We start from the raw sequence: 17,626 nt of genomic DNA, 5'->3' as shown, positions 1-17,626 counted from the left end.
TAAATATGCGATACGATTTCTCAATCTGCTGAGTTGAAACAGTAAATGAATGTATCACTGGACACTTTACTCAACTCAGACGCTCAGAGTACTTTTTTTAGGCACCTGCCTTGTACATTCCCCTCTACAGATAGAAATTTGCCAACGTTGTGCCTTTTTTTTCTTTACCAAACTGTCAGAACTGCTTTTCAGGTTGTTTCAACACTTCATGTAATGTTGAGCTCAATTTGATCTGTTTACAATGTAAATGTTGTTTTTTTTTTTTTTTTTTTTTACATTTGTTTGCTTCACCTAAATGTTGTTCTGGTTTTGATAAATAAAATCAGGGTGAATTTTGTTTTTCCACTACTCAGGTTTTTCTATTTGAGACTGTTTGCAGTAGTTTTGTGCAGCGTGTAAGTAAAAGGGTGTCAGTCATTTTAGTTAAGGGGGCCAAATATGGGAGTGGTTTTATCTCAAAAAATTAATAATTTAATCATTATTGTGCTTATAAATACAGCTAATATCTACTATATATGGTACCGATAATATAAATATTTTTTTGTAATGTTTTTATTTTTCTGTATTTTTGTGTTGAACGCTAACACGTTTACAAAGGGTGTCATACAACACAATTTGACAGATAGAATAATAAAGTAAATGGATGCTTGTAATATTTACAAGTTATCTTTTTAAGAGAGAAAATAATAAAATAAACCTGGAAAAGCAGAATATTGCTTCCTTTGAGGTTAAATCATTTTCCATGTGGGTTTCAAAAAGTGATAAATTAAATAAAATACAGTACATGAAAAAAATAAAGTACATAGTTTTCTATACCAACATACATAACGTTTTACCATAGTTATAAAACTCAATGCAAATACAAATTAAACTTAGATTTAGAATAGAATGAAAACTCCTTAAGCAACCTGAGCATCTTTTTTCTGCTTATTTGCCACTAAAAACATTTTGATACCAGTTCTTCCTTTATTACAATAGGCTTTGATAATATCAAAGCAATTAGTGACAGATTTCAGTCCCTGCATGATCTTCACTTTCAATTGATTTGATTTTGTGGCCATTTTTATGTAAATTGAGGAGATTTGAGGCAATTGAATTTCTTTTTACAATTTGAAATAAAAAATGACTGCCATCATGTAGTTGATGCGTTAGCCCTTGCTGTTATTGTGAAAGTTTCATTGAATTAGTTATTTTGGAGATATCTAGCTGAGATATTTCAACTGAATTAGTTGGTAATTTACACAAAGATTCATGGTTTCTCTGACTTTTTTTTTTTAACTTCCAGCTGCGGGCTGGATTGGATGCTCTAAAGGGCCAGATTTAGCCCCCGAGCCTTGAGTTTGACACGTGCACTATAGTTTGTAAATACAGTTTGAGTATACTCAGCCTATATGCTAATTATTGGCTCCCATCAGTGTACAATAAATCCCTTATTTCCATGCATTCACCCTTCAGATGAGTGTAGTGAAATCGTTTTTTCTATTCTTATGACTCTCCATAATCCATTAATCCCTCACCATTTTGCATCGACAATGAAAAACTATTTGCATCCACAACCTAAAGCATTGCCAGCAAATTGTCCTTAAATCACAATGGAGGAGGAACAGGAATCTGTTTATGGCTTTCACACAAAAAAATAAATAAATACTGTACCTACGTATGAATTCTTCTCAGCTTCAGCTTTTTTTTTTTTTAGCTTAAATTAAAAGTAAACTATCTTTAAAAAATCAACAATAAACCAAAACATTTGGGAAAAAAATGAAATAAATTAAAAAACCTTTTAAAAGACAAAAAATGGGTAATGTATATGGTAGCCCATTCCCGCCAATAAAATAAATTAAAAAAAGAAAACTAGGAAAGTAAAATAATAATAATTAAAAATTTAAGTCATATACTAATATACATACTATATACAGCTACTAAGTCATAATTATGCTATATTTTGAGATAGTATCTCATAATAAAGTATAAATATATAATTATACTATCTCAGAAATATGAGATAGTATCGCATAATTATAGCTTAGATTTTTTTTAAATTATATTACTTTTTACGAGTGGCAATGGGCTTCCTAAGACACTGTCATAATTATGAGATACTTTCTCATATCTCACAAGATATAGGATATCATAAGATATGAGATGGTATCTCATATTTATGACTCACTATCTCATAATTATGACTTTTTCTAGTTGCGGAATGGACTTCCATAATATACTTAAGGCATATTTATGAGATACTAAGTCATAATTAGACATAGTATCTCATAATTATGACTTAGATGTATTTATTATTATTATTATAAATTATTTTACTTTTCCTAGTTTTTTTATTGGCGGGAATGGGCTTCCGTAATATACTAGATAGGTCATAACTATGAAATACGAAGTCATAATTAGACTTAGTATCTCATAATTATGACTTAGATGTATTTATTATTATTATTATTATTATTATTATTATTATTATTATTATTATTATTATTATTATTTTAATTATTTTACTTTTCCTAGTTTTTTTTTTTTTTTTAACTGGCGGGAATGGGCTTCCGTACAATCGAATAACTGGGGGGGGGGGGGGGGGGGGGACGTTAAATTTTTTTTTCTTTTTTTCCCCCAAAGGCATAAAATATATATAATAAATTCAAAATTTGTTCAATCTTATATTTAGGATTGTTTATTGGTTATTATCATTAATATTATTATGAATAATATTGTGCGTGACGGTGGTCGCGTGTGTCAGCTGCTGACGGTTGATTGACAGCGGGTGGATCCTCCGCCCAGAGCCGCTACAGACACACACAGATACGGCTGAAGCTACGAGGTCTGTGTCGGTGTCGGCTCCACGGCTTCCACCGACAATGACCGACCATATTCCGCTACAACCGGTGCGGAGACCGCATAGACACGACAGTAAACACAGACATGGGTAAGGGCGTTGTTGTTGTTCTATAATGTACCACCGACACATTACAACACAGCCGCTGTTTATCACCGCTTTGTTTCTCATTGAGTCCGTGTTATCCTGTGACTGTGACAACACTTAATTCAGTAACTGACAGATTCATGACGTGTTTGTGGCGACAAAGGGACAGTTTAGGGACAGATGTGGACACAGTGCATGCCTATGAACGGTGTGCATTGTGGTCGGGGAGAAGAAGCTAACACACACACATGCTAACACACACACACATGCTACACGATGCAGCAGCTACTGTCAATATTTGCTCAGTAAACGTGAGCTCATTCATTACAAGGAGCGGAAATGCCTTCAAACTAAGGCCTGTGTTTGAATCCTGACTGAGTTAGATCCATCATTAGACCTGGTGATGGCGATGGTCTAAAGCAGCTCATAAAGGCCTGTTATTAAAGGAGGAGGAAGGATGGAGACTGTGCTGACATGTAGAGCCACATGGTGCACTGGTGCTGATGATAGAGCATGCGCAGTGCTGCAGGAAAACACGGATACAGCAAATCTCCTCCAAGCTCCAAATCCCCTATTCAACAGATATTATTATTGTAATTAGCAATTTTCAATTGGCAAATACAATAATAATATCTGTCGAATTTCGCACTTGAAAATTTCCAAATACATTGTTATTGTAGGAGTTCTTATTATTTTTCTTCCGCTACTCCTTTGTCCTAAAACTCCTCCTAGGCTATTAATGCAGCACTAATGACACGTATGTCATCTCATAGGGACAATGTCAAGGATGTGCAGTGAACCTTTTTTGGAGCCAAAATGTCAATTACAAGGTCAAGGTCGAGTCAAGTGTCAAAAACCCAAATTTTCCACATCTCTACCAATATTTATTGCACAAGTGCAATGTTTACATTCATGAAAAGTTAAGCTCAAGTGGATTATTTTATTTCATTGGACCCAAGCTGTTCGACCTACCAGTAAAAGATTGGTAGGGGTCAAAGTTCATGACGTCACCCCAAAAAAAAAAAACAACCTATAACTTGGCCATTGGTACCATTGAACAACAATTCCTTTCAATTTGTGACATTGACCTTTGCTCAAGGTCATATTTAAGATCAACAACTCCTCAGAAAAGTCAACAAAGTGAGACCTCAACGCTCTCAGGACGACGAAGCTCAGCCAAAACAAAACAAATTGAGATACAGTGCATAGACTGATACCATTGAACAACATTTATTTTCAATGTGTGACCTTGACCTTCGCTGAAGGTTATATCTAAGTTCAAGGTCAGTTTCTTCTTCTTTTTTCTTGCATTATTACTTTCAATTTAATTAGTAACAAACTGGTCAACAAATCCAGATACAGGTTGTAATTTTTGCCATTTTTTAATTGCCAAATACGTATTTGCCTTGTGAATACAGGTCTTGCTTAGTTATTACTATTATCGATCAGTGATTCTGATCATTCACACTTTAAAGCTTGTGTCAAACTCAAGGCCTGGGGGCCAAATCTGGTCCTTTAGAGCAGTGTTTCTCAAATGAGGTTAAGCGATGGCCCTACAGGGGGTACTAGAGAGAGAAAGAGAGAGAGAGAAAGGAAAATTAACAAATGACAGCGTAAAAAATAAGGGGTTTTCTAATGTTTATTTTTAGTTAAAATGATTTTCATACTAAATATCACCAGCAACTCACAAAAACAAACAAAATAGCAGAAAAATATAATGAATAATGAAAAAAACAGACAACAAACACCAAAATCACGCGCACTAAACGAGAAAAATACTTACTATTACCAGCAACACACAAGAACAAAAACAAAGACACACTAAATATACACAAAATATACAGATTTAACAGAAAAACATACAACACGAAATAAGAAACAACAAAAACGATGACAAAAACACGCAAAAAAAAGAGAAAAATATACTGAATAATATAAATAACAAACAACAAAATGACACCAAAAACACACAAAATGATCTTGATTAGAACATGAACTGAAAATACAAGGGCCACTGCAGTGGTTCTCAAACTTGTTTGGTTCCAGTACCCCCTATTTCTTATTTCTGAATTCAAGTAACTACTACTAGTAGAAAAGGTCCGGAAACGTACCCATATTCCCGGGGGCTTGCAGCTTCACCAGGACATATTTCCACGTTACACAAAGGCCGTACGGTTGCCGTGTCAATATACCGACATTCTATCCGTACGCAGCGCCCCTATTTGGCCAGTTTAGGTCACATGACTAAGCCTAACCTTAACCCTAAAAAATGTTGCGATATTGGGTTATAACCCAACCCGAACCATAAACCTAACCCTAACCCTAACCTATCGGTAACCGTAACACACAGCACCGGGGTTGTCTGTACGGCAAACATTGAATTGGACACTTTCTTTTTTAAACTGATCCAGCATCAGTATATTGATCCGGATCCCCACCAAAATATACTAAAATCTTCCATGACCTGAGGTCCATCTTTGGTTAAAGTTTTGTTAAAATCTGTACTTGTAATGTAACCTTTCTAACAAACAGACAAACAAATAAATAAACACTGGTGAAAATATTCAATCTTATTCTAGATATATATTATTCTAGATTCTAAAGTTAGTAAAGCTCCAATCAGGGGTTGATGACAGATTTAAAGGAAGTGGTTCTTCTTTCTTTGAACAGCGTGCATGTGTGTGCGTGTGTGTGCGTGTTTTATAGCTGAAAGAAGCGACCATCCTTTTTCAAACAGGGTTAATATTTATTTAGTAAGGCGTGATTCCTTCAGACTCTGCTGCAGATTTGTGGCTGTAACAAGCAACACATTAACACAGGGATGTGCCCGCGATTACATTACATTAGATCAGGATTTTTCAACCATGGGCTTGGGACCCAATGTGGGGTCACCTGGAGTTTAAATGAGGGTCGCCTAAAATAAAAATAAAATAAAATAATAATAATTATAGTTACATTTAGATTTTTTTAAAATTATTTTTCAAATTAAAACAACATACATTCTTCAACAACTGTATTATATACTTTCACTTTGTCAAAGATGCATTTAGTTAATAATAATAATAATAAAAGCAGTTAATTACGTGTAAGGATTTCACCGCATGAATTTGCGACATTGGGCAAGATGTGACGGAAATGAAAATAAAAATGTAAATACTTTGAAATCATATACAGGACTATAATGTAACTAAAATAGGCCATAAATTAAATGTGAATGCTCAGACAGTCGCACCACATGATATTTGGATACTTTGAATAACAGAATAAATGACAGAAGTAATTAAGTAACATTTGAAAAATCAAAGTGAGCGCATATATACTAAGTTAATACATATTTGGTATCTTTTTATGCATTTAAACCTAATTTTAATTAAGAGAAATGCAGTTGGCATCATGTCATTGACTCAGATACATTATAACAAACATGATCAAAAAGTAATTCTAAAAAGACGTCTTTAGGGTCACCAAAAAAAGCTGCGTCACATCTCAAAGCCCTCTGGAGTGTTTGAAGTAATATGTGACAGTAACCAACCTGTTATTTCCTGCTCTTCCTGTCAGGTGCTGTCCGTGGTCTGCGTGCTGTGGTATCGGGGACCTCCGTCCACGCACGGTGTGGCTCGGCCACCCAGAGAAGAAGGAGCAGAGGTACCCCAGGAACGTCATCAACAACCAGAAATACAACTTCTTCACCTTTTTACCTGGGGTTAGTCTCACCATAACGTTTACTGTCACTGTGTCCGATCCTCAATAAGCACTAATGCAACGATAAATACTTAGCAGGGAATTAAAAAAATACATATTTTAGAGGCAAGACTCGATTAAAAAAAAAAAAAATAGTAATAATTAGTGAGAGACTTTGTAATTCATTTCATTAGGCTTTATTTAATCTCTTTTTAATAATGTCTTGTCCTGGCAGCAGTACATAAAACAAGTTACAGTATCAAAATAATACTAAAATGTTCTTATGACAAATAAATAGCACAAAAGACAAGTACATGAAAAACAGTTAAAAAAAAAAGTGCAGAGTAATAGCTTATGAAAGATAAAATTATAAAAGCGACCAAATAGTCAGAAATAAATGAACTTTGTGAAGTTTTTTTTGCCAAGGTGTTGTAGTTAATTAATATTGATTAATCTAGATAAATCACATAACAGTATTTGACACGAAATGCAACGTTTTACAGTTTAAATAGTTTTTTTCTGTATATATCTGAATCAGTGAACAATAAATGATCTTAAACAACAACAAAGTGTTTATTATTTCCATCACTGAGTGCTAACATATTGTATAGTATAAATAAAAATATTATGATTGCATTGTTCACAAAGCACAAACTTTAATTTAACTACTGTATTTTTGTTTTTATGTAATTCTCTTTTTTACATAATTTGCACACAACTGGGTTTTTGTTTTTCATCCAGTGGTTTTTTTCCTTGTGTTGTGGGCTGTGCGTCAGTATTAGGGGTGTACCAGGAACTCGTGAAATGAGAACGATTCCACACTGTTTGGACTGCAAAAAAACCCTAAAACGATTGTGTTATTTTTATGTCATTTATTAATCACAATTAATGCGATAATGTTGCAGCATTGATTTATTTTTAAATGAGTACATTTTTAGAAATTATTTTCCATATTCTGACAATTTAGCAAAAAAATATAAGAACAATTATGAACCCAATATTTTTTTTTACAAGAAATCAGTCTTGTTCCCCTACAATTTGCATTAATAATTAATCTCAGTTAGGATTATTAGTAAAAGATAACAGAAGTTTGTTTCCCTCATTCAACAAGTGGAAAAACTGTGACTTTGACATTAGCGACACATCAAGTGACATAAAAATACAAAGAGTGACACCAAAAACACACAAAATAACAGTGAAATACACAACAAAAAACAAAAATGAAAATTACTCTAAGAAAACAATTTAGTTACATAGAGAAAGACAAATGAAAAGAACACGCAGGATTATGACAAAAGTACACAGTATTACACTAAATACACACAAGCGACTTCTAAAATACACACAAAAAACCTCACATAGAATGACTCAAAAATTTAAAAAATTAAAAACTTACAGAGAAAGACAAAAAAGGACAACTAAAATACAGAAAAACTCACAACAATGAAAGAAAATACTGAAATGGACAATAAAAACACACAAAATTACAGAAAAATACACAGAACAACAAAAATAATACACAAAATGACTACAAAAACACACAAAATGACTACAAAAACACACAAAACTACTTAGAAACGCACAATAGGACATGAAAAATACACAAATTGACAACAAAAATGACTAAAGGTTACTCTAAAAACACACAAGATGGCAACTAAAATACACAAAAACAACGTAAAACTACAACGGTTACAACAATTGCTGTTATGATAATGATGATAGATATATATTAATGTATTTTGAAGGAGAAAAAAAATAGAAAATGTAGAACTTGAGAAATTTGTTCATAATAAATAATATGTTTTAAAAAATAAATATTTTTCCAATGCAATGGTTATTAAATTTTTTTATGTTACTAGTGAAAAACTAATAAACAACAACTGATAATAAGACACAGAGACAAGCTATAATGACCTCATGTAAAGGATTTAAATATTTGTGAGTGGTGAAACAACCCAAAGTTGGGGTTAAAAATAAAAATGAAGAAGTTGCATGAATAAAAATTGTTTTATACCTCAAGAAAGACTAACCTTTATACTATAAATTAAAGCAGATATCAGATTTTTTCTTACATTCCCACGTGCAGTTATGGGCCAATGAAAATAATTTAAAAAAGTGTTCTTTTTTTTTTTTGGATTTCCAGAGCGTGTCACCCAAGAACCAATGCATATATGTGACTAATCATTAGTGATGTGAACAGTCTATGTTCATAGCTCTAAGCTGATCAAATTACAGAGAGCTGAGACATATGCTAAGTAGTTTACTGAAGACCCAAACATGTTCCAGACCCAAACACACACTCATTTTTTTCCAATTTTAAGGAGCTGTCATGTCCACCAGATAGAATGTATAGCAGATCTTTTTCTATATTCTGAGAGAGTAGGTGGAGCTGTATTATTATACCACATTTCAGTTTCCTATGTGATGTAGTTCATGAGATATTGGAAGATAAAAATGGAATAAAAATAAGGAAGGACGCACAAAAATCGACACATACACGCCCTCACTAAATTGTCCATATGTCAAAAAGTATTCATCTAATCAAACTAAACGTTTACATTGTGCTAATTGAAATATTAAGGAACAATTGGTAAAAAATACCAGAATTTTTTGGGCTATTTGTTGAAACTATTTTCATTGGGCCATAACTGCATGTGGGAATGTAAGAAATGTTTTAATTTATAATATAAAGGTTACTCTTTCTTAGGATGTAAAAACTATTTTTCTTCATTTTTATTTTGGATCCCAACTTGTTCAAGCCCAAAAACCCTGACAAACTTTTTTCCAACTTTGAGGAGCTGTCATGTCCACCAGATATGATGTATAGCAGATATTTTTATATATTCTGAGAGAGTTGATGGAGCTGTATTATTATGTTACATGTGTGATGTAGTTCCTGAGACATTGGAAGATGAAAATGGAAGAAAAATAAGGATGCAGTGTGTCTATTGAATAATCACGGAACAATTTGTATGCATTTCTGGGCCATTTGTGTGTGAAATGAAATGTCATTACTCCACTATTATTTACATATGCATTTGTTTTCATTGCATCCACTTTGTCTCAAGATCTAATTTTTGTTTGTTAAGTGTTCAGTGAAAATGGGACAACATTTGCTTATAAAGCAAAAGACAAGAGCAAAGTGTTTTTGCATTGCAAATACAGATGCTTTTTATTTACATTGGTCCCTGCTGGCATTAATTTCTGATCCGTTTTTTTCTCCTCTGAGATGTAACTTCAGCTCCACTTGGTGATTGGCTACTTGTCTAACCTCGCACGGTGGTGGTAATGAAATGGAGCAAAGCTGTAGTGTGTGCGCTAAAGCAGCTGTATGTGTTTACACATCGCACCATATCTGTGGGGTCAATCTAATATCACAGAGCCCGATGGAAAATTCAGCCCCTTTTTTTGGAGAAGATGTGTGATATGTAGATATATACTGTGAAATGAAACACGTCTGCACACTAGCCATTGCTGCCACTTCTACTACAGGCATAGTAGGCATCCTCAAAGGACAAAAAGTCTTGACGAATGCAAATTTATCAAGATATTCCTGCCATTTATTGTAAAAAAAAAAAAGATTATATTTAAATTTTTCTATAATTTTTTTAATTTGCTGGAATTTAACGGAATAAGTTAAAATACAAGGAAGCTAAATTATTTAGCATTTGTTATCTTAGATGTGACACAAATGTCCTACATCCAAAATTAATCTTACTGTAAAACTCCAGGCCGTGTGTTTATAAATGTATGTTTTCATTGTATTTATTCATATTTTATTGTTTATTATTTGATTTTTTTTCATTGTAAGGGGACATTAAGAGGTTTTGAAAGGCGCCTGAGAAATAAAATGTATTATTTAAGTTGTTTCTGTAAACCCGTAATAAACTACAAGTTCAGGAGATGATAATTTTTTTATCAGATAAAAACATAAATCAATAAATTAAAGATCATTTGCTCGAGAAAAAAAGATGTAAAAGGTTGAGAATGCCACTCAAAAGTTTGTTTTGATCGCCACTGTAACACTGACTGTCTTATTAACGTTGTTGGAAAAGTTTAGCGCATTGCATTGTGGGATGTGGAGTCCTGGAAACGGATGCATACAGTGTTTTTTTTTTTTACTTCATTCTGACCTTGATTTCTTGTGTTTTTCTCCTAAAAACTCTGCCAAAGTGACTTTCAAAAACATTTCTGGTGTTTTTATGAACTGAAAGTTGTGGTAAAACAATGATGGATGTTTATTTTGGGACTTTTCATCCTTTTTTCATCAATATTGTTATTGGAAATCGGTCCAATATCACAAAAAACGCCCCCAAAAAGAAGCATTTTATTATATTGACCTGCATCTAGAATCTCTTATAATTGTATTGTTTTTATTGGATTTACTAAGGTTATTTTTCTTCTAATGTATTTTATTCATTTATTTAATCCACTTGTAGAATATTCTTATGTCTAATATTAAAGTGTATGGTGGCATATTATTTAATTTAATTTAATTTAATTTAATTTAATATTAGGGCCACATTAAAAAAAAAAAAAAAACTCTAGGCACTATGAGATTAAAGTCATAATATTTTGAGAATAAGCTTGTCATTTAAGAAAAAAGTCATATATTGATAAAATTTTAATTTCACGAGATTAAAGTCATAATGTTTCAAGATTTAAGGCTTTATCCTCATCAAATTATGACTATTCTCAAAATATTAAGACTTTCCTTTTATTTTAATGTGGCCCTATAATACGCTCAATCAAGTTTTTCTAACATTTCACATAGCAAAATTAGTAATAAAAGTGTTTATGATTCATGCTGACATCGTATCGGAGTGATATCAATACTTAAGGCTGCAATATCGGTATCGTATCAGAAGTACAAAAAAATTGGGAAAGCCCTATCCTACATTTCCTTACATCTGATATTGTGTCACAGAGCTACTATTATTATTATTATTATTATTATTATTATTATACTGTTTTTGGTTTGTTTGTTTATTTTAGTTTTTTTTGCAACATCCACCAAGTCACTATCTTTGTATTGTTTAAAACCCTACTTGGAAACGACCCAACATGTGGATTTGTTACGTCTTTTCTTAAAAATGTTATATTTTGATAAGCGCTTTGAGATGACTATTGTTGTAACTTGTGCTATACAAATAAGATTGAATTAAAACTATTCTGATTCTTTTTTTTCCCTCAATATTGCAATTGTGATTTAATATGCGATTATTTTTTCAAGGGCCTCTTGTCATGTATTTTTCAATGAACACAAGCAATAAATCAATCTGTTTCATAATAAACAATTTCAGATGTATTTAAACTTTAAAAAAGATAAAATATGAATTTTAAAGCACAAATTACAACAATAAAGCAAAAAAATCTGTGGCTTTACCTCTTCAACATATCTAACTAACGTCACGATTCATGAAACATGTAAACATGTGGACTGCACTTCTTAAACACGGGACAGTACAAGACAGGACGAGAAAAAAAAATAGAAAATTACAGCATTTGCGATTAGAAAATCGCATTTTATGATAACGCGATAATATCTCAAATGCAATTAATCGTTCAGCCCTAATTCTGATTCTGATAAATGTTTTCTTTCGTTATTTTTTTGTGTATTCAGGTACTGTTCAACCAGTTCAAATACTTCTTCAACTTCTACTTCCTGCTCCTGGCCTGCTCACAGTTTGTGGAGGAGTTACGCTTAGGCGCCCTCTACACCTACTGGGTCCCTTTGGTATGTGGCCCTTCACTATCAGTTAATCATTATATCCAGTCAGACCTGTGCCTCTTCACTGCTCTTCTTTAAGGAAATGATGCTCCAACAATTTGTCATTCATTTCCATCTAAGCTTGGATGTTGTTTTCTGTGTGTTTTTTTTTTTTAAACCCATCCACCTCCAGGGATTTGTTCTGATCATCACCATTACAAGGGAGTCCACGGAAGAAATCCGATGCTACCTTAGAGACAAAGAAGTGAACTCTCAGATTTACAGCAAGCTTTCCACACGAGGTAACAACTGAAATCCCCTAACAGCACACTTTGTGTCATGTGTGTTGCCTCTATTAACTGTAGGAGGTTTGGTCCTATTAAAACTTATTGGGGTCTAGGGGAAATGGTGGGTAATTCAAAGCAGAGATGTAAAAGTATACATGAGAGGCTTTGGTATAAAGTGCTACCAGCAATAAAAAGCAGGGGGACCTCTTGTGGTTTCCATCACTTTGGCCCTTTGATGTGGCAGCTTGTTTTACCCATAAACACGACGGCTGCTTGCCTCCATGATAGTGGCCCCTGAGCATATTTGTGGTTTATAGAAAGTTTATGGTGTCAGAAGTTGGTGCAATGTCTTCTCAGGTGGTTGTTGTTTTTTTTTTTTACGTTAAGTAATGGAAACTTGTGTTTATCAAAGGTTTTTCTGAGTTTATCTAAAACCAGGTTTGTCCAAAACACTGAAATGTGTGAGATTAGTGCTGCGTGATATGGACCAAAATTCATAATTTGATATTTTTTCTCAAAATGGCGATAAATAACATACATCTTGATCATTTTAAATCAAATAGTCTTTCCAGAAAGACAATTCAGGATTATATTTGTTGATGCAAATTGCCACACGGGCTAAAATAACAAAAAAACAAAAGTAAATACAGCAAAAAAATACACAAAATGACTTGAAAAACAAAAATGAACTGAGAAATACCCATAAGAACAACACTAATTCTTAATAGGACAACAAAATACACAAAAGGAGAAAAACATTGCACAATGAAACAAAAAAATATATTAAAAAGAACAACAAACTACAAAAATATTCAAACAAAGGGAGAAATACACAAAAAAACAACAAAAATACACAAAAGGATACATAAAGAGAAGAAAATCACAATGGGACAACAGAAATATATGAAATAACACAAATACACAAAAGGAGAAAAATACTCAACAAAAATCCAAGGGCAACATACATACCAAAGAATACACAAAACAGCTCAGAAAGACGTCCAAAAATACATAGGACTAGGGCTGGGCGATATGGAACAAAATTCATATTTCAATATTTTTTCTCAAAATGGCGATACACGATATAAATCTCGACAGTTTTAATTCAAATAAAGTCTTATAATAAGACAATCCAGGGTTAAATTTGCTGATGCAAAATGCCACACAGGCTAAAATAACATTACTGTGTTTTAAGATAAACGAATAAAATAAAAACTTAATGCGTTTATCATGAACATGGACAAGTAGCGGCCCCCAAAAGTAATTCACAAAATGAGAAATACGCAACATTACAACAAAACCACAAATTAACAGAAAAATACACAAATATTTAAAACACCAAAAAAATACTTAAAAGAACAAAAAAAAACTTTAAAAATGTGCAAACAGAGAAATACGCAAAATAAAAGGACACAAAAGAGATAAAATGTACAATAGGACAACAGAAATACATAAAAGAACAAAAATAGACAAAAGGAGAGAAAATACACAATGGGACAACAAAAATCTTAGAACAACATCCATATCAAAAAATACTCTGAAAGACGTCCAAAATTACCGAAAAACACACAAAGGAACAACAAAATACACGAAAAGAGGTAAAAGAAATATTCAATGTGACATTTATTGACAAACGGCTGCACAATATGTAACACTTTGGTCTACTTCTCTTCTAAAAAAAAAAGAGTATCGTTGAATCTAAAATCTTATATTTGTATAGTTTTCATTGGATTTATTGAGGTAAATTTTCTGGGTCTTTTATTAAACAATGGAAACTTGTGTTAATCAAAGGTTTTTTCCTGAATTTATCTAAAACTAAATTTGTCCAAAACACTGAAATGTGGGTCGAGCACTGACGTTAAGTGTTTGTTAACAATATTACTATTACTAGCAATATTAATGTGCTTTAATGTCTGACATATGCAAAGCCCAGAGGTCACAGCAGAGGTCAGGGGTCACTGATCTCCTCCAAACAATTTTGCCCGTTCATTCCGAATGGAATGAGAGAAAAAAAGGCTGAACTCCCCCAGCATTCCTTTAAAATCTGCATTCTGCACCACGCTCCCAAATTCACTGAAAGTGACGAGTGAGACATGCTGGACAACACAGACTTATTATACTTTAACGTCTTTAGAGGATAAAACCTGAAAAATGTCACTGCAAAAAACATTACATGGATATTTATTCTTTTCATCTGTTGCAAATTCTCACTTGAAAAGCCTTGAAATGAATAAATACAAACTGAATTCACGCTGTTCACTAATATGCTTCATTTAAATATATATATATATTTGCTGTATTTCAGGCACGGTGAAAGTAAAGAGCAGCGGTATTCAAGTTGGGGATCTGATCATTGTTGAAAAGGTTTGTTGAAGAGAATTATTGTCTACATCTGTGTAGAGTTTAGCATTTACATCACAGTGTCAAACTCAAGGTCCGGGGGCCAAATATGGCCCTTTAGAGCATCAACCTTGGCCCGCTCGATAAAGTAAAAATTATAGAAAAAGAAAACATGAAACATTTTGTAAACTACTGACTAATTCAGATCAGAATCAAAATCAGAAATACTTTATTTATCTCAGGGGGAAATTTTTTGCGTTTCAGATGCTCATGAAATATTGCGAATAACATTAATAAACACTGAACAAAAGAAGAAAGAACAATGTGCATAATTAAGTAAAAAACTGTTAATTAAATAAGGATTAAATACAAGTGCATACATTACAGTAGAAAAATATACAGATAAATAATAATAATAATAATAATACAAATGTACATATATAATACAGATATATACAACAATCAAAGCTGTCAGGTGACAGTGTTTCAGTTGTAGATATTTCAGCCCCTCCAAATACAAACATTTAAATAAAACCCACAATATTTCCAGAGCTCAGTTTTTTATTTGTTACATCACATGACGACAGTTATTTTTAGGGCGGGGCTACCGGACTCAAAACGATCTCACTCAGTTCTTCTTCTTTTTGTTGTGTACACTAGTTAAAATCACTACTCCTTTGTTATTCGTGAACAGATCGGGCTGAGATTTGGTAGCTATAATCTATGGATATGTACGCTTTGATGCTCGGAGCCCGATTTTTGATTTGGGTCCCAGAGGGGCCCCAAGGGGCCCAAAAAAACAAAACGCAAAGGTTGATTGCTCATTTTTCAAATGACTTCTCCGTTAGTTCTTGTTAGCTCAGAATGCAGTTTGGTATGAAAACTCTATGAATGAATATGATGAGATGCTCAGAACCCTTTTTTTTTAAATGGGGCCAAGGGACCCACCCCCCCATTTCCGTTAATTTCGAAGTTTATGGGAACATAGTCGTGTGATATATTGTTTCAAAGGTAATTTAATGTAGATTACAATTATAGATCATTGAATTATGCCTCGCACAATTCAATGAGGGCCCCTTTTTTTTTTTTTTAGCAATTTCCATTAAAGTTGTTTTCTCATTTATTTGTGAGTCAAATATTGCGACAGTTGGTGAATATCGAATCATTGACACATACCAATATATGAATGGGTTCCATTACTCCGTATGTGCCCTGGGCGCCAGGGGGCCCCATTTTTCAAATGACTACTCCTCCGTTAATACTCGTTGAATCAGGTTGTAATTTGACATGGATATTCTATGAGCAGATGTCAAGAGCCTCTCGGAGACCTTTTTTTTACTTGGTGGAACCGAGTCATTTGACTGAATGCTCAGGAACGTGTGACGTGCTATTCAGCGCGGAGACGTTCCGCGGGCCCTGCCGTAGTTCATCCAAACTTGTTAATCTAGAATTGTTGAAAGAACTCTCAGTTTTCCTCAAATTATTCCACAAAATTCCCCAAATTCAGGGACATTTAAGTTAAGATCCTGCAGGGACTGATATACTTTATCATTTATACGTTGAAGTACAGACCAGGGCTCATTAATGTTGAATTTGCTCTTTATTATAACCTAAAATCTGGGGTCCACTTAAAGCTCAAACTGGTCTGTTTTTGGCCCCTGAACTAAAATGAGTTTGACCCTCCTGATTTACATGATAGAAAATGCTTGGGTGGGGGTGGGGGCTTCTGTTAATCTCCTGTGCTACTCTGGTGAAAGGAGTTAGTAAAGATTTAGTAATCTTGTGATCAATGTTGAGCCACACTGACGTAAAAGCTAAAAATGCAAACACAGAATCAATCAAGTGCTTCTTTGTTTAAATGATTCTTTTGTTATTGGAAAAAGTGTTTATTTAAAGTTGGGAGGCGTGTCCCGGAGGCTTGTTTCTCCCTGAAATATGAGACGTGACTTCTGTCTTCAGTTTCCAACTCATTTCAGTGCAGCTGATGGAAAGGTCACACATGTTATCCTACACATTTTACTAAAGCCACTGAGTGATCCAGAGCTATGTGACGTTCACATCAGAGACATCAGTATTTAGGCTTGGAGTAGGGCCTCCAAATTTACATAATCACAGAAATGTATTGTTATTTTTTCACTGGAAAACGGTAAAGCCCATAAGGCAGGGATGGGCAACTCTGTCACAGCGAGGGCCACAAAATGTGATTATATATGATCCGAGGAAACAAAACGGGAAAAGTGTAACGTGACACAAAAACGGCTAAACCCTGAAACGAAATTTGGGAAATTTTTGAAACAGAAAATCGGAGGTCGTATAATTCAGTTAAATATCCACTTTTTCAGACCAGGTGTTGGTCTGATGGACTGTCTGCTGCTAAAGTGTTACACTGGCCACGGTTACATGATGTTTTATTAATTTGTAATTAATTATTCCGAATTAAATTACTCAGAATTAAAGTGTTCTACTTTGTGTTTTACATGGAAATAGTAATTCTGTATTGAGGTTTACATAGAAAACGGGTTTATTCAGCTTTATTCAATTCCGCTTTAGGTCTGGGGGTTGGGAAGGGTTCTGATTGGACAAGGGGAGAACGTAACGTAATACATCTATTGGGAAAAAACACACAACAAACCTTTTAGTGTCAGCTCCAACATACAGTAGAAGACCACATTATGAAAA

The 17,626-nt window shown here is 33.5% G+C and overlaps 1 protein-coding gene across 1 annotated transcript in view; it reads left to right on the top strand.

The window, feature by feature from the left end:
• The first annotated feature begins 2,777 nt into the window (after window positions 1–2,777).
• atp9a (ATPase phospholipid transporting 9A) overlaps window positions 2,778–17,626 on the top strand; it is a 54,439-nt gene continuing 39,590 nt past the window's right edge. The window contains exons 1-5 of the mRNA XM_028453598.1: window positions 2,778–2,929; window positions 6,485–6,629; window positions 12,234–12,347; window positions 12,514–12,622; window positions 14,913–14,971. Of these exons, the coding sequence (XP_028309399.1) occupies window positions 2,862–2,929; window positions 6,485–6,629; window positions 12,234–12,347; window positions 12,514–12,622; window positions 14,913–14,971 (495 nt within the window). The 5' untranslated portion in view covers window positions 2,778–2,861. The remainder of the gene's footprint in view (window positions 2,930–6,484; window positions 6,630–12,233; window positions 12,348–12,513; window positions 12,623–14,912; window positions 14,972–17,626) is intronic.

Source organism: Gouania willdenowi, chromosome 7 (genome assembly GCF_900634775.1).
Source record: "Gouania willdenowi chromosome 7, fGouWil2.1, whole genome shotgun sequence".
NCBI lineage: Eukaryota > Metazoa > Chordata > Actinopteri > Blenniiformes > Gobiesocidae > Gouania > Gouania willdenowi.
The sequence above is the reverse complement of the archived record's forward strand: the minus strand, read 5'-3'. Positions and strand labels throughout refer to the sequence as shown.